At 43.3% G+C, this 24,991-nt stretch overlaps 1 protein-coding gene across 2 annotated transcripts in view; it reads left to right on the top strand.

The window, feature by feature from the left end:
* The window catches only part of LOC106609934 (catenin alpha-2), a 756,904-nt gene that overhangs the window by 713,241 nt on the left and 18,672 nt on the right, over positions 1-24,991 (top strand). For both annotated transcript variants that reach the window (XM_045722643.1, XM_045722644.1), the window contains exons 15-16: positions 17,805-17,986; positions 23,888-23,993. In XM_045722643.1, coding sequence (XP_045578599.1) covers positions 17,805-17,986; positions 23,888-23,993 — 288 coding nt within the window. The remainder of the gene's footprint in view (positions 1-17,804; positions 17,987-23,887; positions 23,994-24,991) is intronic.

Here is a 24,991-nt window from a genome sequence, read left to right as displayed (position 1 = left end):
TGGTCCAAACACACCAAGAAAGTCGTTTAAGAGGGCCTTTTCCCCCTCAGGATACTGAAAAGATTTGGCATAGGTCCTTAGATCCTCAAAAAGTTATACAGCTGCACCATCGAGAGCATCCTGACCGATTGAATCATCGCCTGGTATGGCAACTCCTTGGCACCCGACCATAAGACACTACAGAGTGTAGTGTCTACAGCCCAGTACATCACTGTGGCCAAGCTTCCTGCCATCCGGGACCTATATACTAGGCGATGTCAGAGGAAAGCCCAAAAAAGACGCACGGCAAGTTGTATCACAGTGCCAAGTCTAGGTCCAAAAGGCTCCTTAGCAGCTCCTACCCCCAAGCCATAAGACTGCTGAACAATTAATCAAATGGCCACCCGGACTAATTGCATTGCCCCCCCCCCACCTTTGTTTTTACACTGCTGCTAATCGCTGCTTATTACCTATGCATAGTCACTTTACCCCTACCTACATGTACAAATTACCTAACCTGTACCCCCGCACATTGTCTCGGTACCGGTTCCCCCTGTATATAGCCTCATTATTGTTCTTTTATTGTGTTACTTTATTACATTTTTATACATTTTTTTACTTTAGTTTATTTAGTAAATATTTTCTTAACTCTATTTTCTTAAAGCTGCATTGTTAGTTAAGGGCTTATAAGTAAGCATTTCATTTCATTTCTCCTGTTGTATTCGGTGCATGTGACAAATACAATTTGATTTGATTTGTTTACCTCTGCTTTGCGTTTGCCATGTAAGCTACATATGTAGGTTATTTTCTATTTTATTGATTAACATTTAAGTTCAGATCTTCACCCTTGTCTCTCAGTGTTCATGGCCAAGCCTATGTTTAGTGTTGGCACACTTGATTTAATGATACAGATTGTAACAACCTTACATTTGGGAAGAAATTACAATAATGCAGAATTTCTCATAATGATAATTGGAAAAGGTCAGATTTGTCAAAGCAAAATGTAAGCTCTTTGTGGAAGCTGCAGATGTTCTATCGCTCTAAAGTCAATAGAATCCAAAAACTCTATACAGTACACTTGGGGCTCTATTCAATCGGTATCACCGAAGCATTACAGATTGTGTGCTCAAAATTGAAAGGTAATTTCTGATTGAGCTGACATATTCGGCATTTACTGTGAATGCAATGTCTGCTAATGCGGGAACATTGCCTATACATTTTAATCACACTGTAACGCTGAATTTCCGCAATACAGATTGAATAGGGTCCTAGATGTTATGTAATTGTTGCATACTGTAGCCACTAGCCACATATACAGTTGAAGTCGGAAGTTTACATACATCTTAGCCAAATACATCTAAACTCAGTTTTTCACAATTCCTGACATTTAATCCTTGTAAAAAGTCCCTGTCTTAGGTCAGTTAGGATCACCACTTTATTTTAAGAATGTGAAATGTCAGAATAATATGTGAGAGAATTATTTATTTCAGCTTTTATTTATTTCATCACATTCCCAGTGGGTCAGAAGTTTACATACACTCAATTAGTATTTGGTAGCATTTCCTTTAAATTGTTTAATTTGGGTTAAACGTTTCGGGTAGCCTTCCACAAGCTTCCCACAATAAGTTGGGTGAATTTTGTCCCATTCCTCCTGACAGAGCTGGTGTAACTGAGTCAGGTTTGTAGGCCTCCTTGCTCGCACATGCTTTTTCAGTTCTGCCCACACATTTTCTATAGGATTGAGGTTAGGGCTTTGTGATGGCCACTCCAATACCTTGACTTTGTTGTCCTTTTAAGCCATTTTGCCACAACTTTGGAAGTATGCTTGGGGTCATTGTCCGTTTGGAAGACCCATTTGTGACCAAGCTTTAACTTCCTGACTGATGTCTTGAGATGTTGCTTCAATATATCCACATCATTTTCCCTCCTCATGAATCCATATATTTTGTGAAGTGCACCAGTCCCTCCTGCAGCAGAGAGCCCACACATGATGCTGCCACCCCTGTGCTTCACGGTTGGGATGGTGTTCTTCGGCTTGCAAGCGTTCCCCTTTTTCCTTCAAACATAACGATGGTAATTATTGCCAAACAGTTCTATTTTTGTTTCATCAGACCAGAGGACATTTATCCAAAAAGTACGATCTTTGTCCCCATGTGCAGTTGCAAACCGTAGTCTGGCTTTTTTATGGCGGCTTTGGAGCAGTGGCTTCTTCCTTGCTGTGCGGCCTTTCAGGTTATGTCGATATAGGACTCGTTTTACTGTGGATATAGATACTTTTGTACCTGTTTCCTCCAGCATCTTCACAAGGTCCTTTGCTGATGTTCTGGGAGTACGTTCATCTCTAGGAGACAGAACGAGTCTCCTTCCTGAGCGGTATGATGGCTGCGTGGTCCCATGGTGTTTATACTTGCGTAGTATTGTTTGTGCAGATGAACGTGGTACCTTCAAGCATTTGGAAATTGCTCCCAAGGATGAACCAGACTTGTGGAGGTCTTGGCTGATTTCTTTTGATTTCCCCATGATGTCAAGCAAAGAGGCACTGAGTTTAAAGGTAGGCCTTGAAATACATGAAATACATCCACAGGTACACCTCCAATTGACTCAAATTATGTCAATTAGCCTATCAGAAGCTTCTAAAGCCATAACATCATTTTCTGGAATTTTCCAAGCTGTTTAAAGGCACAGTCAACTTAGTGTATGTAAACTTCTGACCCACTGGAATTGTGATCAGTGAGTTATAAGTGAAATAATCTGTCTGTAAACTGTCTGTAAACAATTGTTGGAAAAATGTTGTGTCATGCACGAAGTAGATGTCCTAACCGACTTGCCAAAACTCTAGTTTGTTAACAAGAAATTTGTGGAGTGGTTGAAAAACGAGTTAATGACTCCAACCTAAGTGTGTGTAAACTTGCGACTTCAACTGTATCATGTAGATTCCATCTACAATGTATGTAGAACTAGATACAGTAATGACCGGTAATGACCTAAATGTTTGGATGTTCAGTTGTAGAAGCAGAACATATAGATGTAGAACAATGTAAAAGTTGATGTACGCTACTTGATTATGGCTGTAAGTGTGTGCGTAAATTTTGAATGATCAGTAAAATTCATAATGAGGGGCAATAGTTTAGAGCTACAAGAAGATACATTGAAAGGTATGGTTATGTGGTAGTGAAAGTGGGAGAGTGCTAGTATTGAAATCTACCAAAAAACTGGATGCAAATGTGTTTCTAGCTCCAAAACGTAAGATTTAAGTATTGAATTTAGATTTATAGACTAGTGATGAGTTGACTCAATTAATCTTTTAGCAGGTTACCCAGATCCAATACCATTGTAATACACCTTGGTGTAAGGGTTTGCGCTTCAACAAACACCTTGAAAATAAATGTCAAGACACATGTCTTAGAGGCCCAAAACTGGCCATACATTAGATTGGTCGACATGGGAAGATTCCTCAGTCGTCACTACAACCGATAATTATAGAGCTCACATGTCACGATCATGAGGAAAGACGGACCAAGGCGCAGCGTGATTAGAGTTCCACATCTTTAATATACAGTGAAACTTCCACAAAACAATAAACAAACATGGAGCTGGCTTGGCCGCCGTGCCTAGACTGGGCATCGGCGCAGAGGAAGGCTCCGGCCTTGGAGTGGGATTGGATGCCGTGCCTGGACTGGGCACCGGCGCAGAGGAGGGCTCCGGCCATGGAGCTGGGTTGGCCGCCGTGCCTGGACTGGGCACCGGCGCAGAGGAAGGCTCCTGCCAGGGAGTGGGACTGGACACCGTGCCTGGACTGGGCATCGGCACAGGTTGCACCGGACTGATGACATGCTCCTCAGGTCGAGTGAGTGGAGCTGGCACAGGACCTACCGGACTGGGGAGGTGCACTGGAGGCCTGGTGCGTGGAGCCGGCACAGGTGGCACCGGACTGGTGACACGCACTTCAGGGCGAGTCCGGGGAGCTGGCACAGGATGTACCGGACAGGGGAGGCGCACTTGCGGCCTGGTACGTGGAGCCGGCACAAGTGGCACCGGACTGTTGACACGCACTTCAGGGAGGGTGCGGGGAGCTGGCACAGGACGTACTGGACTGGGGAGGTGCACTGGAGGCCTGGTGCGTGGAGCTGGCACAGGTGGCACCGGACTGGTGACACGCACTTCAGGGCAACTAAACTCGGCAACAAAAAGAAACGTCCCTTTTTCAGGACCCTGTCTTTCAAAGATAATTCGTAAAAATAAATAACTTCACAGACCTTCATTGTAAAGGGTTAAACACTGTTTCCCATGCTTGTTCAATGAATCATAAACATCTAATGAACATGCACCTGTGGAACGGTCGTTAAGACACTAACAGCTTACAGACGGTAGGCAATTAAGGTCACAGTCATGAAAACACTAAAGAGGCCTTTCTACTGACTCTAAAAAACACCAAAAGAAAGATGCATGCTGCAAGGAGGCATGAGGACTGCAGATGTGGCCAGGGCAATAAATTGCAATGTCCGTGCTGTGAGACGCCTAAGACAGCGCAACAGGGGGACAGGACGGACAGCTGATCATCCTCGCAGTGGCAGACCACGTGTAACAACACCTGCACAGGATCGGTACAAACCCGAACATCACACCTGCGGGACAGGTACAGGATGGCAACAACAACTGCCGAGTTACACCAGGAACACACAATCCCTCCATCAGTGCTTAGACTGTCCGCAATAGGCTGAGAGAGGCTGGACTGAGGGCTTGTCGGCCTGTTATAAGGCAGGTCCTCACCAGGCATCACCGGCAACAACGTTGCCTATGGGCACAAACCCACCGTCGCTGGACCAGACAGGACTGGCAAAAAGTGCTCTTCACTGACGAGTCGCAGTTTTGTCTCACCAGGGGTGATGGTTGGATACGCGTTTATTGTCGAAGGAATGAGCGTTACACCGAGGCCTGTACTCTGGAGCGGGATCAATTTCGATGTGGAGGGTCCATCATGGTCTTGGGCGGTGTGTCACTGGACTGAGCTTGTTGTCATTGCAAGCAATCTCAACGCTGTGCGTTACAGGGAAGACATCCTCCTCCCTCATGTGGTATCCTTCCTGCAGGCTCATCCTGACATTACCCTCCAGGATGACAATGCCACCAGCCATACTGCTTGTTCTGTGCCTGATTTCCTGCAAGACAGGAATGTCAGTGTTCTGCCATGGCCAGCGAAGAGCCCGGATCTCAATCCCATTGAGCACGTCAGGGACCTGTTTGATCGGAGGGTGAGGGCTAAGGCCATTCCCCCCAGAAATGTCTGGGAACTTGCAGGTGCCTTGGTGCAAGAGTGGGGTAACATCTCACAGCAAATCTGGTGCAGTCCATGAGGAGGAGATGCACTGCAGTGCTTAATGCAGCTGGTGGCCACACCAGATACTGACTGTTACTTTTTGACCCCCTCCCCCTTTGTTCTGGGACACATTTTTCCATTTCTGTTAGTCATATGCCTGTGGAACCTGTTCAGTTTATGTTCAGTTGTTTAATCTTATGTTCATACAAATATTTTCACATGTTAAGTTTCCTGAAAATAAACACAGTTGACAGTGAGAGGACGTTTCTATTTTTGCTTAGTTTTCTAATGTTTAACATTTTGTTAGAAGGATTACTTAATCCTATCCCAGGTATTCCTTAAAGAGGTGGGGTTTCAGTTGTCTCCGGAAGGTGGTGATTGACTCCGCTGTCCTGGCGTCATGAGGGAGCTTGTTCCACCATTGGGGTGCCAGAGCAGCGAACAGTTTTGACTGGGCTGAGCGGGAACTGTGCTTCCGCAGAGGTAGGGAGGCGAGCAGGCCAGAGGTGGATGAACGCAGTGCCCTTCTTTGGGTGTAGGGACTGATCAGAGCCTGAAGGTACGGAGGTGCCGTTCCCCTCACAGCTCCGTAGGCAAGCTCCATGGTCTTGTAGCAGATGTGAGCTTCAACTGGAAGCCAGTGGAGTGTGCGGAGGAGCGGGGTAACGTGAGAGAACTTGGGAAGGTTGAACACCAGACGGGCTGCGGCGTTCTGGATGAGTTGTAGGGGTTTGATGGCACAGGCAGGGAGCCCCGCCAACAGCGAGTTGCAGTAATCCAGATGGGAGATGACAAGTGCCTGGATTAGGACCTGCGCCGCTTCCTGTGTGAGGCAGGGTCGTACTCTGCGAATGTTGTAGAGCATGAACCTACAGGATCGGGTCACCGCCTTGATGTTAGCGGAGAAACGACAGGGTGTTGTCCAGGGTCACGCCAAGGCTCTTAGCACTCTGGGAGGAGGACATAATGGAGTTGTCAACCGTGATGGCGAGATCATGGAACGGGCAGTCCTTCCCCGGGAGGAAGAGCAGCTCCGTCTTGCCGAGGTTCAGCTTGAGGTGGTGATCCGTCATCCACACTGATATGTCTGCCAGACATGCAGAGATGCGATTCGCCACCTGGTTATCAGAAGGGGGAAAGGAGAAGATTAATTGTGTGTCGTCTGCGTAGCAATGATAGGAGAGACCATGTGAGGATATGACAGAGCCAAGTGACTTGGTGTATAGCGAGAATAGGAGAGGGCCTAGAACTGAGCCCTGGGGGACACCAGTGGTGAGAGCATGTGGTGCGGAGACGGATTCTCGCCATGCCACCTGGTAGGAGCGACCTGTCAGGTAGGACGCAATCCAAGAGTGAGCCGCGCCGGAGATGCCCAACTCAGAGAGGGTGGAGAGGAGGATCTGATGGTTCACAGTATCAAAGGCAGCAGATAGGTCTAGAAGGATGAGAGCAGAGGAGAGAGAGTTAGCTTTAGCAGTGCGGAGAGCCTCCGTGACACAGAGAAGAGCAGTCTCAGTTGAATGACCAGTCTTGAAACCTGACTGATTTGGATTTCTCTGTCAGCATATCCGCTGCCGTTTTCAGTGCATGCATATACTGTAATATATAAAATATACTGAATAAATATATTGGGGAAATATTGGATTATAATAATTGAGAATAGATCTCGGTTTTCAAAAAGTATGTCAAGTATTTTATTGAATTAATGAGCAACACCGGAGAGAGGATGTGAGGAATTCACACTCCTCACGCAGGCTTTATTATTACCACTAGATAGTGTGCAGCTAACAACATTTTAACTAGATTATTTGCTACTGGGAAGGACTACCTGAACTTGTCCAATAAGAACACTTGTTTTTGTTTTCTGTTGCAAAACATTCTGCTACGGTGTGCATTAATGAATAGACCCCATGCTCCTCACTATCATGGCAGTGTCCACCTGCTCCGCTGGCACCCCGTATAATTAGTGATCAGTGAATAATAGATGTGGCGGATGAGGGAATGCTAATGTCTGACCCCTGACTGTGGGGGTCTGTGGCGTCGTGGTGCTGAGGCGTCGCTCACGGTCAGGATGGGGCCGTCTCTCTCTCTCGGTGTATGCACTAATCTGTCAGGATTGATTCCACTTGGAGTTTAATACAGGACTTCTTCCCACCTGCCCTCTGGTTGGCTGCTCAGTCTCACATTAAATGTGATATTTAACAGAGCGTGTCTGTATTCAGTGTCTATGAAGAGTGCTACAAGAGAAAGCTTCCCCTGTGGATTTTCCCTCTTGACTTCTTGGTTCCTGTTGGATTTAATTACAGACCAACACTGCCATGTATTTAAGTTTTACTTACCGCCGTTCTCACCCACCCATGTTGTTGTTTATGAGGATAGGCGGCACGTTGTATGGTGTGTGTTCTGAAACAGAGCAGCTGAACAAAATCTAGCTGCACTCAACACTGTAGGGGTTAGGTTTGTTTATGTGTTTGCATTGGTTTAAACAGAGAGGAAGAGGTGAAACGAGAGGGATAACTGTCTTCTCCAGAGGTTGGCGTTTTTTTACTCACCACGCGATTCGTTTTTGTATGGAGGTAAATGAGTTTGGTCAACAAAAATATAAAAGCTTATTTGCTACATGAGTTTATTTCATCTAATATACGTTTTATAATGCTTAGGTTGTTACGAGTGTACTGATATAAGTAGAACACGTGACATCCCGGTATCTTTGAGAAAAAACACTTTATTTCAGAGTTGTGCTGTTAGTGCCATCCGGGATCCTTGGGACATACCCTAACCCTTACCTTAACCATAACCGGTACTTTAACCATTTTAAATTTCAACTTCAATTGGTTAGGTACGTCCCAAGGATCCCGGATAGCAAGGACCGTTGTGGTTGTTCACACGGGTATCTGCCCTCTCATTAGCTAGAATGGTCTCACCTGACGTTTCACAATTTTGTTTTAGCCCTGAACAAGCATATCTGATTAATCTAATTGGTTGACAAGTTGAATCAGGTATGCTTGCTCAGGAATAGATCAAATACAGTCTTACAGTTGGCCCCTCCCCGGATTTTGTGATAAATATTCTACAACAAAGCTTTCTTAATGTCCAACAAGCTTTCTCTACTCTTAACCTAGTTATGAACACCTCCAAAACAAAGGTGATGTGGTTTGGTAAGAAGAATGCCCTTCTCCCCACATGTGTGATTACTACCTCTGAGGGTTTAGAGCTTGATGTAGTCACCTCCTACAAGTACTTGGGAGTATGGCTAGACGGTGCACTGTCCTTCTCTCAGTACATATCATAGCTGCAGGCTAAAGTTAAATCTAGACTTGGTTTCTTCTATCGTAATTGCTCTTCTTTCTCCCCAGCTGCAAAACTAACCCTGATTCAGATGACCATCCTACCCATGCTAGATTACGGAGACATAATTTATAGATCGGCAGGTAAGGGTGCTCTTGGGCGGCTAGATGTTCCTTACCATTCGGCCATCAGCTGTCCCTGGTGGTCTATTGGTTAGGATTTGGCGCTCTCACCGCAGTGGCCCGGGTTCGTTTCCCGGTCAGGGAATGAATACATTTTTTGGGGAGGCTGGTAGCCTAGTGGTTAGAGTGTTGAGCCAGTAACCGAAAGGTTGCTAGATCGAATCCCCGAGCTAACAAGGTAAAATTGTTAACTATTTCCTCTCTGTCACGTCACCACTCCAAAAGATAAATAAAACACACACACACAGTCATATTAAATATATACATTCAATTTACATTTCCACAGACTTCAAAGTGTTTCCTTTCAAATGGTACCAATAATATGCATATCCTTGCTTCAGGGCCTGAGTGTTAGATTTGGGTATTTTATTTTAGGCGAAAATTGAAGAAAAGGGGGCTATCCCTAAGAAGTTTTAAGAACACATTTTTATTTAGATCTGGTTGAAGAAAATACAAAGAAAAAAACAACGACCATCTTTGAAATGCAACAGAAAGGTCCCAGATCTAGCCATCACTCTGGTTGTAATTGGGTCCACAAATGACAGCAGTGTATGTGCAAAGTTTCAGATGGATAACTTGAAGTATGAGCAAACTACATGACATTTAGAGTGAAGTCACCCAGGTACTGTCACGACGGTTGAAAGGAGAGGACCAAGGTGCAGCGTGGTGAGAGTACATATTCCTTTTATTAGAAAAGACGCCGAACAAAGCAATAAACACTACCCAACAAACCGTGAAGCTAAAGGCTATGTGCCATAAACAAAGTGAACTTTCCACCACACAAGGAGGGAAAAGGGCTACCTAAGTATGGTTCCCAATCAGAGACAACGATAGACAGCTGTCCCTGATTGAGAACCATACCCGGCCAAAACATAGAAAATAAAGAACATAGAAAAAGGAACATAGAATGCCCACCCTAGTCACACCCTGGCCAACCCAAAATCGAGAATAAAAAACCTCTCTATGGCCAGGGCGTGACAGGTACATTTGGGCATATCGTGAAGGAGACATTTACATTCATACATTTTATTTAATTTTTTTGTTTTTTTATTTAGTTTAGTTTTCTTAATTTAGTTTGGTTTTTAACCTGTTATGGATAGGGGGCAGTATTTTCACGGCTGGATAAAAAACATACCCGATTTAATCTGTTTATTACTCCTGCCCAGAAACTAGAATATGCATATAATTGTTTGATTTGGATAGAAAACACCCTCAAAGTTTCTAAAACTGTTTGAATGGTGTCTGTGAGTATAACAGAACTCATATGGCAGGCCAAAACCTGAGAAGATTCCAAACAGGAAGTGCCGTCTCTGACCATTTCTTGGCCTTCTTTAGCCTCTTTATTGAAAACAGAGGATCTCTGCTGTAACGTGACACTTTCTAAGGCTCCCGTAGGCTCTCAGAAGGCGCCAGAACGTTGAATGATGACTTTGCAGTCCATGGCTGAAAAACAGTAGCGCATTTGGATAGTGGTCAATCTGAGAACAATGAGATGGGCGCGCGCATGCACGTGAAGAGTCCATTTTACATTTTCAGTCTTTGAACGAAAACGGAATATTATCGCTATTTTACGAGAAAAATCGCATAAAAATTTATTTTAAACAGCGTTTGACATGCTTCGAAGTACGGTAATGGAATATTTTAAAAAATTTGTCACGATACGCGCGGGCGAGTCACCCTTCGTTACCCTTCGGATAGTGTCTTGAACGCACAAACAAAACGCCGCTATTTGGATATAACTATGGATTATTTGGAACCAAACCAACATTTGTTTTTGAAGTAGAAGTCCTGGGAGTGCATTCTGATGAAGAACAGCAAAGGTAATCACATTTTTCTTATAGTAAATCTGAGTTTGGTGAGTACCAAACTTGGTGGGTGTCAAAATAGCTAGCCTGTGATGGCCGGGCTATCTACTCAGAATATTGCAAAATGTGCTTTCACCGAAAAGCTATTTTAAAATCGGACACCGCGATTGCATAAAGGAGTTCTGTATCTATAATTCTTAAAATAATTGTTATGTTTGTTGTGAACGTTTATCGTGAGTAATTTAGTAAATTCACCGGAAGTATTCGGTGGGAATGCTAGTTCTGAACGTCACATGCTAATGTAAAAAGCTGTTTTTTGATATAAATATGAACTTGATTGAACAAAACATGCATGTATTGTGTAACATAATGTCCTAGGAGTGTCATCTGATGAAGATCATCAGAGGTTAGTGCTGCATTTAGCTGTGGTTTTGGTTTTTGTGACATTATATGCTAGCTTGAAAAATGGGTGTCTGATTATTTCTGACTGGGTACTCTCCTGACATAATCTAATGTTTTGCTTTCGTTGTAAAGCCTTTTTGAAATCGGACAGTGTGGTTAGATAAAGGAGAGTCTTGTCTTTAAAATGGTGTAAAATAGTCATATGTTTGAAAAATGAGTGTTTTCGGATTTTCGAGGAGTTTGTATTTCGCGCCACGCCCTATCATTGGATATTGGAGTGGTGTTCCGCTAGCGGAACATCTACATGTAAGAAGTTAACCTTATAGTCCACTTAGGAGCCTACAACAAGTCAAAATTTTTAACCAGAACATTTTTGATTTTATTTCTGTATACAATCTACATTAACAATCTAAATGGACCAAAAAGAGACAATAGAAAAAACTGTCAATGGCAATGTGAGAAGATTATGGTAACTAGTCTGGCTTTAATTCAGGTTAATAGTTTTTTTCCCCAGACCCCCCTCCACACACACACAGAAAGGGTGGGTCATCGTCATTTTGGTCAAGGCTCTCTATGGCAGGTTCAGCAACTGAGGGAGCTGACTTAAATGAGTAAGCAGCTGATGTGCCAAAAAGCTGCAAAACATTATCAGGCAGCTGGTGCTCATAGCAAGCCTCACCAGACAGCTTCATTCCATATCGAATGTACAGGATGGAGTTAAGGGTCTGCAAGGACATCCCATTTCTAAGTTTGCTTTTTACCACACTCATCTGGCTGAATACTCTCTTGACTTCAGCATTCGAGTGTGGCAAGGACAACACAGACACAGCAGCCATGGCAAGTTCTTGAAACGGGTTGATATCAGCTGCATCCCCGAAGTTCCAAATCTCACTCCAGAAGCTCAGTGTGTTTTTTGTCTCATTCCATTTACTAAGATGGATGGCACGCCATTGCTGGACAATCTTGTCTATCTCTGCAGGGGAGTAGCCAACCAGCCTGGCTATTTTTTCTATTTCTCCAGGGCTCTTATTGTGCTTTAGAGTTTCCTCCACATTGAAAACTGACATGTACTGCAATGCTTCGATGTTGCCCGGCAGTCTCACCCTCAACTCATTAGTGAGGGGGATGGTGAAGGCTACACACAGATCTTTCGGACATTGTTTTCATCCTCAGGCGCAAGGTGGAGCTCAGCTGCCTTTGACTCAAAAAGGTAACCAAGGTACGGTTTGGGACTGATGTATCCATCTATTGGCCCTTTGAGTATATCAACATTTGCCAGTGGATTCAACACCCTGCTGCTCACAAACTTGATCAGGCTAACCAAGCTGTCAAGTAGTTTAAGAGGATCTACTTGCTCTCGCTCAAAAGCCTTGATGGCCAACTGTACCTCACCCAGCACTGACTTCAAAAAAGTCAGAGACAATATGTTTTGAGGATCACTGTACATGGAGTATAAAACCTAAGCCATGTAGCAGTGTTCACTGGACTTGGTGACTGCTAAATGCTGCCTAAGCTCCTCCCACTGGTCTAAAATGCATGAAACCGCGGGTTCAATGGAAACCCAACGTGTGGCACACACCTTGGTTATCTGTAAAGTTTTCTCCCCACAGTTGATGGTATCATATATGGCCTTGTAGGCCTCCCTGCGCTTTGGAGACACTGAACACCAGTTATAAGTCTCTCGTACCAAGTACTCCACACAACGGGGGATGGTGTCATTGGAAGCATGACTTACAGCAAGCTGCAAAGAGTGGCACACACAGCGAATAAGAACCAGATATTTGAGGCCATACTCCTCCTTCAGCACTTTATGGACCCCATTGTTATTTGCCGTCATAACAGAGGCATTGTCAGTCCCTATCGCCAGGAGTTTCTCTTTTTTAAGACAACACTTCTCGAGGAAAGCCACAACAGCACGGGCTATAGATTTGACATCTCCTCCCTCCAACTCAACAAGCCCCAGAAATGTTGATACAGTTACCTGCTTGGTGTCACTAAAGTACCTCTTCACAACCCCCAGGTACTTAGAAACACTTACATCCGTGGACTCATCGAGGAGGAGGCTGAAACGCTGGTCACCCACATCTGTGACCAACTTTTTCAGAAAGTATGGTGCTAGAACACCATTAATCATTTCTGTGCACTTTGTCCTGTGCATTTTGAAGTGGGTAGCAGCAGTGGAGTCTGAGAAAGCAGCTCTATATGCTTCTCCAATGTGATCACATGCCAGCATGGAACAGTGTTCAGCGATAACTAATGCCATGGTTGCCTCAGCCTCTTTTGCAGAGTAATTTTTTTTTACCATAAATGGCAGCTTGTTTTGGGTGGAACTGTTATAAGGCTTTGCCTTTTGACTATGTTTTTGAGTTGTCACGTGTTTTTTTTCCATCACTATGTTTGGCGTAGAAATCAGCCTTACAATACAGGCATTATGCCCCGTGTATCATCTCCAATAAACAGCTTCAACCAGCCTTTGAATTCAGGGTTTGATTCCCACTCCTTTCTGTATTTTTGAGTGTACAGTTTAGACTGAGACATGATGAGCTAGCCAGCTAGATGTTTAGCTTATGTCACAGCGAGGCACACACAGAGTGGACAAGGTGAGTAAGTGACTGAGGCTGTGTGAGTCAAATGCAGTGATTTATTTTTGTGCAGTGATTTATTTTAGACAAAGAACATTTGACATTTACATCCCGCCCTGAATGTAAGCCAGGGCGGGATCAGCCAGCGGTGGCTTCCTGCATGCACGATTCATTTGCAGTCTGGACACGGACCGGTGAACATCTCCTGCTCTGACTGCAGCTGGGATGGACTGCGGCGCGAGGACTGGGCCGCCTGTGAGTGCTTTGGTACGGGGGCGGGGTCCACGGCAGCACCCGCTGCTCGTTGAGAAGAGTAAGAACAATACGTGCTTTCACGTCAGTCTCCAAAAGTCTCCAATAACACCAGAAAAAGTCGCTAGATTTGTCGCTAGTCGATTTTTTAAAAATGTGTCGCTAGAGGGTTCTGAGTACTCGCTAAATATAGCGACAAAGTCGCTAAATTGGCAACACTGGACGAGACGCCTATCCCTAATTTAACAAAAAAGGGTTTTATTTCACCTTTATTTAACCAGGTAGGCCAGTTGAGAACAAGTTCTCATTTACAACTGCGAGCTGGCCAAGATAAAGCAAAGCAGTGTGACAAAAACAACAACACAGAGTTGCACATGGGATAAAATGTGTCGCTAGTTATGTTGTGTTGCTACCATGCTGTGTTGTCATGTGTTGCTGCCTTGCTACGTTGTTGTCTTAGGTCTCTCTTTATGTAGTGTTGTCTCTCTTGTCGTGATGTTTGTTTTGTCCTATATTTATATTGTATTTATTTTTTATTTTTAATCCCAGGCCCCCGTCCCCGCAGGAGGCCTTTTGACTTTTGGTAGTCCGTCATTGTAAATGAGAATTTGTTCTTAACTGAATTGCCTAGTTAAATAAAGGTTAAACACAAATAAAATAAATACATTCATAGAATGGCTGTGGGTCCCCGAGGAGAGGTTTGAGAACCACTTCTTTAAACCACCACTCAAACACCAGCCTGAGGCATGTAAATATGGGCACTTGCCCAATTCCTTTCTCCTTGACTCCTTGCCACACATCCTCTCTCCTTGCCTCCTTCTCAAATCCCATTGGAGGAGAGGGTTCGAGGGGAAGGTCCTTGGATCTTCTCCACCAATGTGGTTTAAGAACCTTGTGAGGAGAGAGAGGACATAAGGAATCAAGAAAATACAAACTGAGAAAGAGCCCTGGTCCAGTTTGCTCTGAAACTGAAACCAGCAAGGCTCCAGTGGTGAAATGGTTCCACTTGGGCAGCACTGACAAAAGTATAATATCTGACTCTGAGACTGTAGAGAGGGAGTGATCAGTAGGGTGACATCTGGCGATGTGCGATGAGAGAGCAGTGTCTGATGGCACCTAAAACAGTTTTGCCTCGCTCTGCATCTCTCTAACGCTCTCTTTCCTTCCGTCCTGAGGTACTTTATGAGAGGAAGACGAGTCATTTGTGGTTGTTATTCTCTTCCTCACACCTCCATGGAGGGATGGGTGAAAGGTGATACACGTTCACGCTGAGCTCATCCTGCTGGCCACCCCCACACACCAGCTTTGCTGTGAAAGAAATTAGGGATGGACGTAGACAGACAGACGGACGGAGGAGAGCGAGGAGAGGAGAGAAAAAGAGGCAGATTGGGGGAAGTTATTTCTGAATGAGACCACTGATGCTTATAAAGACGTGTTATAGGGAGAGTAGGGAGATAGGTAGAGTTTATAGGCTGTGCCTGGAAAAACTTGCTTCCGAGGTCTCTACCTCACATCTCCTCCATGAGCTTTGAGAGGGAGCTGAGAAATCGAGGAAACAATGACGGAGTAGGAAATCATTAAGCATACTATATAAAAAGCATACACTATAAAAAATGGAAATCTAAGCGAACCTAAATATCTTATATTGAGTGATAATTCACCTAAATGTTTTCTTTTCTTTTACCAAGCTAAATTTACCAAGCTAAATTATCTAACGTCAATGGCAGATTGTTTGGTTAAAATAACCAAAACTAAGGCTTAATACCAGTAATTTATTTTATGTCAAGATTTTTTCAAGATATTTTACCTCAAGACAATTAAGGTAAAATATCAAAATATCTTGAAATAAGAAAAATTACTTGTATTAACCAAACAATCTGCCTTTTTTTAGGTTAAAATAAGCAAAATTACCTGCCAATGGTAAAAAGCTGCAAAACATTATCAGGCAGCTGGTGCTCATAGCAAGCCTCACCAGACAGCTTCATTCCATATCGAATGTACAGGATGGAGTTAAGGGTCTGCAAGGACATCCCATTTCTAAGTTTGCTTTTTACCACACTCATCTGGCTGAATACTCTCTTGACTTCAGCATTCGAGTGTGGCAAGGACAACACAGACACAGCAGCCATGGCAAGTTCTTGAAACGGGTTGATATCAGCTGCATCCCCGAAGTTCCAAATCTCACTCCAGAAGCTCAGTGTGTTTTTTGTCTCATTCCATTTACTAAGATGGATGGCACGCCATTGCTGGACAATCTTGTCTATCTCTGCAGGGGAGTAGCCAACCAACCTGGCTATTTTTTCTATTTCTCCAGGGCTCTTATTGTGCTTTAGAGTTTCCTCCACATTGAAAACTGACATGTACTGCAATGCTTCGATGTTGCCCGGCAGTCTCACCCTCAACTCATTAGTGAGGGGGATGGTGAAGGCTACACACCGCTTTCGGACATTGTTTTCATCCTCAGGCGCAAGGTGGAGCTCAGCTGCCTTTGACTCAAAAAGGTAACCAAGGTACGGTTTGGGACTGATGTATCCATCTATTGGCCCTTTGAGTATATCAACATTTGCCAGTGGATTCAACACCCTGCTGCTCACAAACTTGATCAGGCTAACCAAGCTGTCAAGTAGTTTAAGAGGATCTACTTGCTCTCGATCAAAAGCCTTGATGGCCAACTGTACCTCACCCAGCACTGACTTCAAAAAAGTCAGAGACAATATGTTTTGAGGATCACTGTACATGGAGTATAAAACCTAAGCCATGTAGCAGTGTTCACTGGACTTGGTGACTGCTAAATGCTGCCTAAGCTCCTCCCACTGGTCTAAAATGCATGAAACCGCGGGTCTAAGCGAACCTAAATATCTTATATTGAGTGATAATTCACCTAAATGTTTTCTTTTCTTTTACCAAGCTAAATTTACCAAGCTAAATTATCTAACGTCAATGGCAGATTGTTTGGTTAAAATAACCAAAACTAAGGCTTAATACCAGTAATTTATTTTATGTCAAGATTTTTTCAAGATATTTTACCTCAAGACAATTAAGGTAAAATATCAAAATATCTTGAAATAAGAAAAATTACTTGTATTAACCAAACAATCTGCCTTTTTTTAGGTTAAAATAAGCAAAATTACCTGCCAATGGTAAGACCAAAAACACATTTTAAGTGAATTATTACTCAATATATAGATATTTAGGCTTGCTTAGATTTTCACTTTTTGCAGTATAGGGAGAGGTTAAGAACAATATCAACCATGCATATCAACCACAATATCAACCATGCAATGGATACCTCATCTTTTCTTTTCCTTCTCTGTTTTGGATCAATAGTACAAACCTAATAGTGCCCGACGTACTTTTCTCCCCTGCACTCACCTCAGAACGTTGAACAAATACATTATTCATTGACTGGTATAAGAAGTAAAGTAATTAGACATTTATCTCGCAAATAATATCAGAGCCTCTACTGTGCCAGTGACCTTGCCTATAAATTTATGCCATCTCAGACTTGCCTCGAATGGCTATGGCAAGAGAGCAAAATGTATTCTCACGACAAAATGAGCAGAGGAATGGATTTTTCTCTTCACGAGTATAAGATGTCAAGGGGTTTTAGGAGTGCTGGTTGATTAATTGTCAAGTTTATAACTTTACTCGGAAGCCTTTCAGAAGGGCAAAGTCAAACTCTTATATCTATTCTCGTTGAGTATACTAAGGAATATAGGCTTCTCAAAGTGGCAGTCCGCTAAATATTTTAAGATCAATTGACGATTAATCTTCAGTGTTTGCTGTATCATAGTTAGCCTTTTCACTGCCAGTGTTAAATTGTTTGATTATTCCTTCTCTCTCTCTCCACTCCTTCTCTTCCTCCTCAATCTATTCTTCCCCCTTTCACCCACTTCCTCTTCTCCCTATATTGTTTCACTACTCATCCTCTCTTTCTGACTCCCCTACTCACCTTCCTCTACCTCCTCCTACATCTTCCTCCTCCTACCCCTCTCAGGCCATCATGGCCCAGCTGCCTCAGGAGGAGAAGGCGAAGATCGCCGAGCAGGTGGAGAGCTTCCGGCAGGAGAAGTGCAAGCTGGACGCCGAAGTGGCCAAGTGGGACGACAATGGCAACGACATCATCGTCCTTGCCAAGCAGATGTGCATGATCATGATGGAGATGACGGACTTCACCAGGTACAGTAACAATGTGGCTAAAGAGAACCTAGTTGAAGTGACTGGTATTCCTTATGAATGTCAATGTAATAATAATAATGATAATAATATAGAATTACTAGAACGGGTGTCACCATTCAAGTCAACAGGTTTGTTATGGGTGGACCAGTGGCCATTTGCAAATGATGCATAACAATACCATGTCAGCTATATTTGAGTGTGCCCGTAAGTTTACCAGTAAAATTGCCATGGACAGAGGCTCTATATACCCATTCTAGTAAATATATTTCTATGGTAGATCAATTCCCTAAAACCCATAGCACACTTCAGCAGGGCGCGTCTTTGTGGAATATTTAGATATTCAAAATATAGTAAAAGAAACATGTAACAAACAGCTGAAGTTTAGAATAATAATGGCAATACTAATGTCTGCAACATATCACTACATTTGCCTACTAAATGTGGCCCTCTCAGGAGTGTGCCCCCCCCAGACTTCTACACCAATCACGTCACTCCTGTATGCCCCCCCTCCGACCGGGACTTCTACTATGTCAGTCCCAAATCAGCCATACCTGGGGTGTATTCATTACGTCTTGCAATGGAAACAGTTTACCATTGAAGTACCAAACGGAAGCAAACAGAACGAAACCGGGAGGGACCTAGATGAATTTAATAGAAACTCTTGTTTTCGTTGAAAAACATTTTCCGTTTGGAGTAAACAGTTTATGTTGCTAAAACGTTTTGCAAAAGACAAAACATTTTGCAACAGAATCGGCTAAATGAATACACCCCTGGGGTCAATCAAGATGGCAGCCTGGCAACAGTAAAGTAATGTTTGATTTTGCGCAATAGAATCGGTTAATATGTAGAATAGGATAGGATGAACTTTAATGTCCGAAGGGGAAAATTGTCTTAAACACACAGTACTGCTGTATACAAAATAGACACTGTACATTACACACTTAACATAATACATACATTGCACATTGCCCTTATCATCATACACTTCTCATATATCCACATACATAATACTTTGCATATTCCCTTATTCTGTCAGTGGCGTACTAACACAGCTCAGCTTTGCATATTGCCGTTTAGGTATTTGATGGACATGGGAATGAAGGAGTGCTTATACCTGTACCCGTAGGGGCCCTATAGCGTCTGCCTGAGGGGAGGAGCTGATACCGGAGTAAAGCACATGGGAGGGATCTGAAATTATTTTCTGCACTTGTCTGGTAAACAGTCATTTAAAAAATTGCCTGCAGGGAGGGATGTTGCCTCACACCCATGACCATCATGGCGGTTTGTATCAGACGGGCAATTTGGGAATCGAGTTGAACTGATAAATTGCCAAACCAGACTGTAGTTATATGTACATTATCCTAAAACCAAATATAAACGCAACATGCAACAATTTCTAAGATTTTACTGAGTTACAGTTCATACAAGGAAATCTGTCCATTGAAATAAATGCATTAGGCCCTAATCTATGGATTTCACATGACTGGGAAAAAAGATACTGTATGCATCTGTTAGTCACAGATACCTTTAAAAGGTAGGGGGCGTGGATCACGAAACCTGTCAGGAACCAGTCACCATTTACCTCCTGCAGCGTGACACGTCTCCTTCACATACAGTGAGGGGAAAAAGTATTTGATCCCCTGCTGATTTTGTACGTTTGCCCACTGACAAAGAAATGATCAGTCTATAATTTTAATGGTAGGTTTATTTGAACAGTGAGAGACAGAATAACAACAAAAAAATCCAGAAAAACGCATGTCAAAAATGTTATAAATTGATTTGCATTTTAATGAGGGAAATAAGTATTTGACCCCCTCTCAACACCTGGGAGCCAGAAATCTTTCTGATTGAGAGGGGGTCAAATACTTATAAGAAGATGAGCACAATAACCGCTACGCTTTTCCCTCTTTCTCCTTACGACGCGCATGACACCAGCAGCAGCTACCTACACATTGTTTTTCTGTAGGTTAACAGAGATCCAACAGTATTTTATTCCCATTGAGTCAGATAGAATAGAATGCAGCCAAACCAAGATGATTGTGATCCTGTGTAGTGTTTACAGTGTGGATGTTGATGTTCTTTGGAAGGCAACAGCTTGTCTCCGAGCCCCCACCATCTGTATATCATGTCATAGCCCTGTGCTTAACCCAATGTTCCTATTCCAAGGTATGGCACTATGATTCAGTGGACAGAATATGCGAGCTGTACAGAGCTCAAAAAGGGGAAGATTTGCTTCCCAAATGGCACTCTATTCCCCATATAGTGCACTACGTTTGACCAAACCACTATGGGGGAATAGGGTGCTATTTGGGATGCACCCATCCAGTTTCATAATGATTAACTATTATGGATGTGGTGTGGTGGGGATGATTGCACTGACTTTAGTCAAGTGACCCTTGTGGTGACATTTGTGGAATTGGCGAATATAATGTTGCCATGCAACTTTGATAACCAAATGGCACCCTATTCCCTATATAGTGGGCTACTTTTGACCAGATCTCCATGGGCCCTTCTCAAACGTAGTGCATTATATGAGGAATTGCGTGCCATTTGAGACGCAGCCAATGACACATCATGCATGGATTCACAAATGCCCAATTACCGTGATGTCAGCCAATACACAGTTGAAGTCGGAAGTTTACATACACCTTAGCCAAATACATTTAATCTCCGTTTTTCAAAATTCCTGACATTTAATCCTAGTAAAAAATCCCTGTCTTAGGTCAGTCCCTCTTTTTACTCCAAACATAACGATGGTCGTTATGGCCAAACAGTTCTACTTTTGTTTCATCAGACCAGAGGACATTTCTTAAAAAAAAACAATCTTTGTCCCCATGTGCAGTTGCAAACCGTAGTCTGGCTTTTTTATGGTGGTTTTGGAGCAGTGGCTTCTTTCTTGCTGAGCAGCCTTTCAGGTTATGTTGATATAGGACTCCTTTTGCTGTGGATATAGATACCTTTGTACCCGTTTCCTCCAGCATCTTCACAAGGTCCTTTGCTGTTGTTCTGGGATTGATTTGCACTTTTCGCACCAAAGTACGTTCATCTCTAGGAGCCAGCTCGCGTCTCCTTCCTGAGCAGTATGACGGCTGCGTGGTCCCGTTGTGTTTATACTTGCGTACTATTGTTTGTACAGATGAACGTGGTACCTTCAGGCATTTGGAAATTGCTCCCAAGGATGAACCAGACTTGTGGAGGTCTACAATTTCTTTTCTGAGGTCTTGGCTGATTTCTTTTGATTTTCCCATGATGTCAAGCAAAGAGGCACTGAGTTTGAAGGTAGGCCTTGAAATACATCCACAGGTACTCCTCCAATTGACTCAAATGATATCAATTAGCCTATCAGAAGCTTCTAAAGCCATGACATAATTTTCTGGAATTTTCCAAGCTTTTTAAAGGCACAGTCAACTTAGTGTATGTATACTTCTGACCCACTGGAATTGTGATACAGTGAATTATAAGTGAAATAATCTGTCTGTAAACAATTGTTGGAAAAATTACTTGTGTCATGCACAAAACTATAGTTTGTGAACAGGAAGTTTGTGGAGTGGTTGAAAAACGAGTTTTAATGACTCCAACCTAAGTGTATGTAAACTTCCGACTTCAACTGTAAGTGACTACTGCTTTATATCTGTTTTTTCAGCATGTCATCCTACAACTAGAAAACTACAAAACTACATCTGCCAATCTATATCAGTAGCGTAGTGATACCATATTTGGTTAAACTGTTGGCTAAGCGCTCTATTCAATCGGATCCGCTTTAGCAAGAGCAGCTGCTCACCAATTTGACGGCTCCAATGCAGTTCCGACACCGGTAAAACATCAACTATGAGAGTGTCTGCTATCTCCGGTTAACGCTGGATCTGATAAAACTTAGGCCTACATCCAATCTAACCTGTTACCAGATATGTTGTAGCCTTGCCAACTCCATTGCTGTTATTGTCAAGATAATTTCATAAGGAGTTGGCAAGCGAGCAGAAACAGACTGGTACCAATACTGATGATCTTTGAGAAAGACCTATGTTGACAGCTGTCAGCTACTAATGATAGAGCACCTTGATTTGAGAAGAACGTAACTACAGTGGGGAAAAAAGTATTTGATCCCGTGCTGATTTTGTACGTTTGCCCACTGACAAAGAAAGGATTAGTCTATAATTTTTATGGTAGGTTTATTTGAACAGTGAGAGACAGAATAACACCAAACAAATCCAGAAAATCACATGTCAAAAATTTTATAAATTGATTTGCATTTTAATGAGGGAAATAAGTATTTAACCCCCTCTCAATCTGTAAGATTTCTGGCTCCCAGGTGTCTTTTATACAGGTAAGGAGCTGAGATTAGGAGCACACTCTTAAAGGGAGTGCTCCTAATCTCAGCTTATTACCTGTAAAAAAAACACCTGTCCACAGAAGCAATCAATCAATCAGATTCCAAACTCTCCACCATGGTCAAGACCAAAGAGCTCTCCAAGGATGTCAGGGACAAGATTGTAGACCTACACAAGGCTGGAATGGGCTACAAGACCATCGCCAAGCAGCTTGGTGAGAAGGTGACAACATTTGGTGCGATTATTCGCAAATGGAAGAAACACAAAAGAACTGTCAATCTCCCTCGGCCTGGGGCTCCATGCAAGATCTCACCTCGTGGAGTTGCAATGATCATGAGAACGGTGAGGAATCAGCCCAGAACTACACGGGAGGATCTTGTCAATGATCTCAAGGCAGCTGGGACCATAGTGACCAAGAAAACAATTGGTAACGCACTACGCCGTGAAGGACTGAAATCCTGCAACGCCCGCAAGGTCCCCCTGCTCAAGAATACATATACATGCACATCTGAAGTTTGCCAATGAACATCTGAATGACTCAGAGGACAACTGGTGAAAGTGTTGTGGTCAGATGAGACCAAAATGGAGGTCTTTGACATCAACTCAACTCGCCGTGTTTGAAGGAGGAGGAATGCTGCCTATGACCCCAAGAACACCATCTCCACCGTCAAACATGGAGGTGGAAACATTATGCTTTGGGGGTGTTTTTCTGCTAAGGGGACAGGACAACTTCACCACATCAAAGGGATGATGAACGGGGCCATATACCGTCAAATCTTGGGTGAGAACCTCCTTTCCTCAGCCAGGGCATTGAAAATGGGTCGTGGATGGGTATTCCAGCATGACAATGACCCAAAACACACAGCCAAGGCAACAAAGGAGTGCCTCAAGAAGAAGCACATTAAGGTCCTGGGGGGGCCTAGCCAATCTCCAGACCTTTATCCCATAGAAAATCTGTGGAGGGAGCTGAAGGTTCGAGTTGCCAAACGTCAGCCTCGAAACCTTAATGACTTGGAGAAGATCTGCAAAGAGGAGTGGGACAAAATCCCTCCTGAGTGGCGTCTGACCTCTGTGATTGCCAACAAGGGTTTTGCCACCAAGTACTAAGTCATGTTTTGCAGAGGGGTCAAATACTTATTTCCCTCATTAAAATGCAAATCATTTTATATCATTTTTGACATGCCTTTTTCTGGATTTTTTTATTGTTATTCTGTCTCTCACTGTTCAAATAAACCTACTATTAAAATTATAGACTGATCATTTCTTTGTCAGTGGGCAAACGTACAAAATCAGCAGGGGATCAAATACTTTTTTCCCCCAGTGTAGTTGCGGCCCACGTTTTGGGTGTTTTTGGAGTATTGTTATCTTTTTTCACTTTTAGGAAGATCACTACTGCCGTTTTTATCTTATGCATTATTTATTTGTGGCAAAGTGTCTTGTGTATATAAAATTGACCTTTTATTTTGTTAATATCAAGTATTTCAGAGTGTTTGCTGTCTGCATTTGGTAAGTAAAAACGTTGAACTTTAAACATACTAGAACTTAAGTCCTGTTTCCCTGTGTTCCACACCAGAGGCAAAGGGCCCCTGAAGAACTCCTCTGATGTCATCAACGCCGCCAAGAAGATTGCAGAGGCAGGCTCCAGGATGGACAAACTGGCCCGCGCTGTCGCCGACCAGGTAACACTTACCCCAGTTGTGTATGTGTGTCTGTGGTCAGGATTGATCCCCTTTTCACTATATTGCTTATAGACTATCGTTTCCCAAACCTCTCCTAAGCACACCTTCAGTTGGTCAACCAATCAAACCTGTATAACTGGAATCAGCTGTGCTAGTTCTGAATACATCAAATCAGTGGCACTAGATGGGGCGATTCAAGCTGAGGTTTGGGACACCGGCTCAGACCTATCCAGGGTGTAGAAGCTAGGGGAAGGAGTTACAATAGAGCTAGATTAAATTCAACCGGGCCTATGCCTTTAGGCAAAGTGGATGAGGTGTGGTATATACAGTACGGCCAACAGGGACTTTTTAGGGTGCGTCCAAATTGTCACCCTATCCCCTATATAGTGCTCTCAAAAATAGTGCACTATGTAGGTAATATGGTGCCATTTGGAACACCGACTTAGTGTGTTTGTTTGGGGGCAGCAATGGATCTAGGCACAGTGGGCTGTCTTGGTGCGGTGCTGGTCATCCCAATGGGACTTCCTTGCTCTGTGAGAGCAGAGAGGAGCAGGAAGCTAGGGGCTTTGTCTGTGTCTTTAATCTAATTAGCGGCGCTGAGGCGTTGCATCCATTCATTATCAGATGAGTACCCTCTCCAAAACACACTGACAGACTATTTTCAATATCGAATCAATTAATGCGGCTGCTCCTCCTGGCTGGGGAAGATAAGGGGAGAACGGGGTAGAGAGGTTTGTGTATGTGTATCTGTGTTTGTTAGTTCTTAGTAGTAGCACTCCAGGTAATACATTATCTGCCTTTTAATTTTCTTATACTTTTTGTACCCGTTTTTCTCCCCAATTTTGTGGTATCCAATTGGTAGTTACAGTCTAGTCTCATCACTGCAACTCCCGTAGGTCGAGAGCCGTATATCCTCTGAAACACAACCCAAACAAGCTGCACTGCTTCTTGACACAATGCCCACTTAACCCGGAAGCCAGCCGTACCAATGTGTCAGA

Source organism: Salmo salar, chromosome ssa08 (assembly GCF_905237065.1).
Source record: "Salmo salar chromosome ssa08, Ssal_v3.1, whole genome shotgun sequence".
Lineage (NCBI taxonomy): Eukaryota > Metazoa > Chordata > Actinopteri > Salmoniformes > Salmonidae > Salmo > Salmo salar.
The sequence above is the reverse complement of the archived record's forward strand: the minus strand, read 5'-3'. Positions and strand labels throughout refer to the sequence as shown.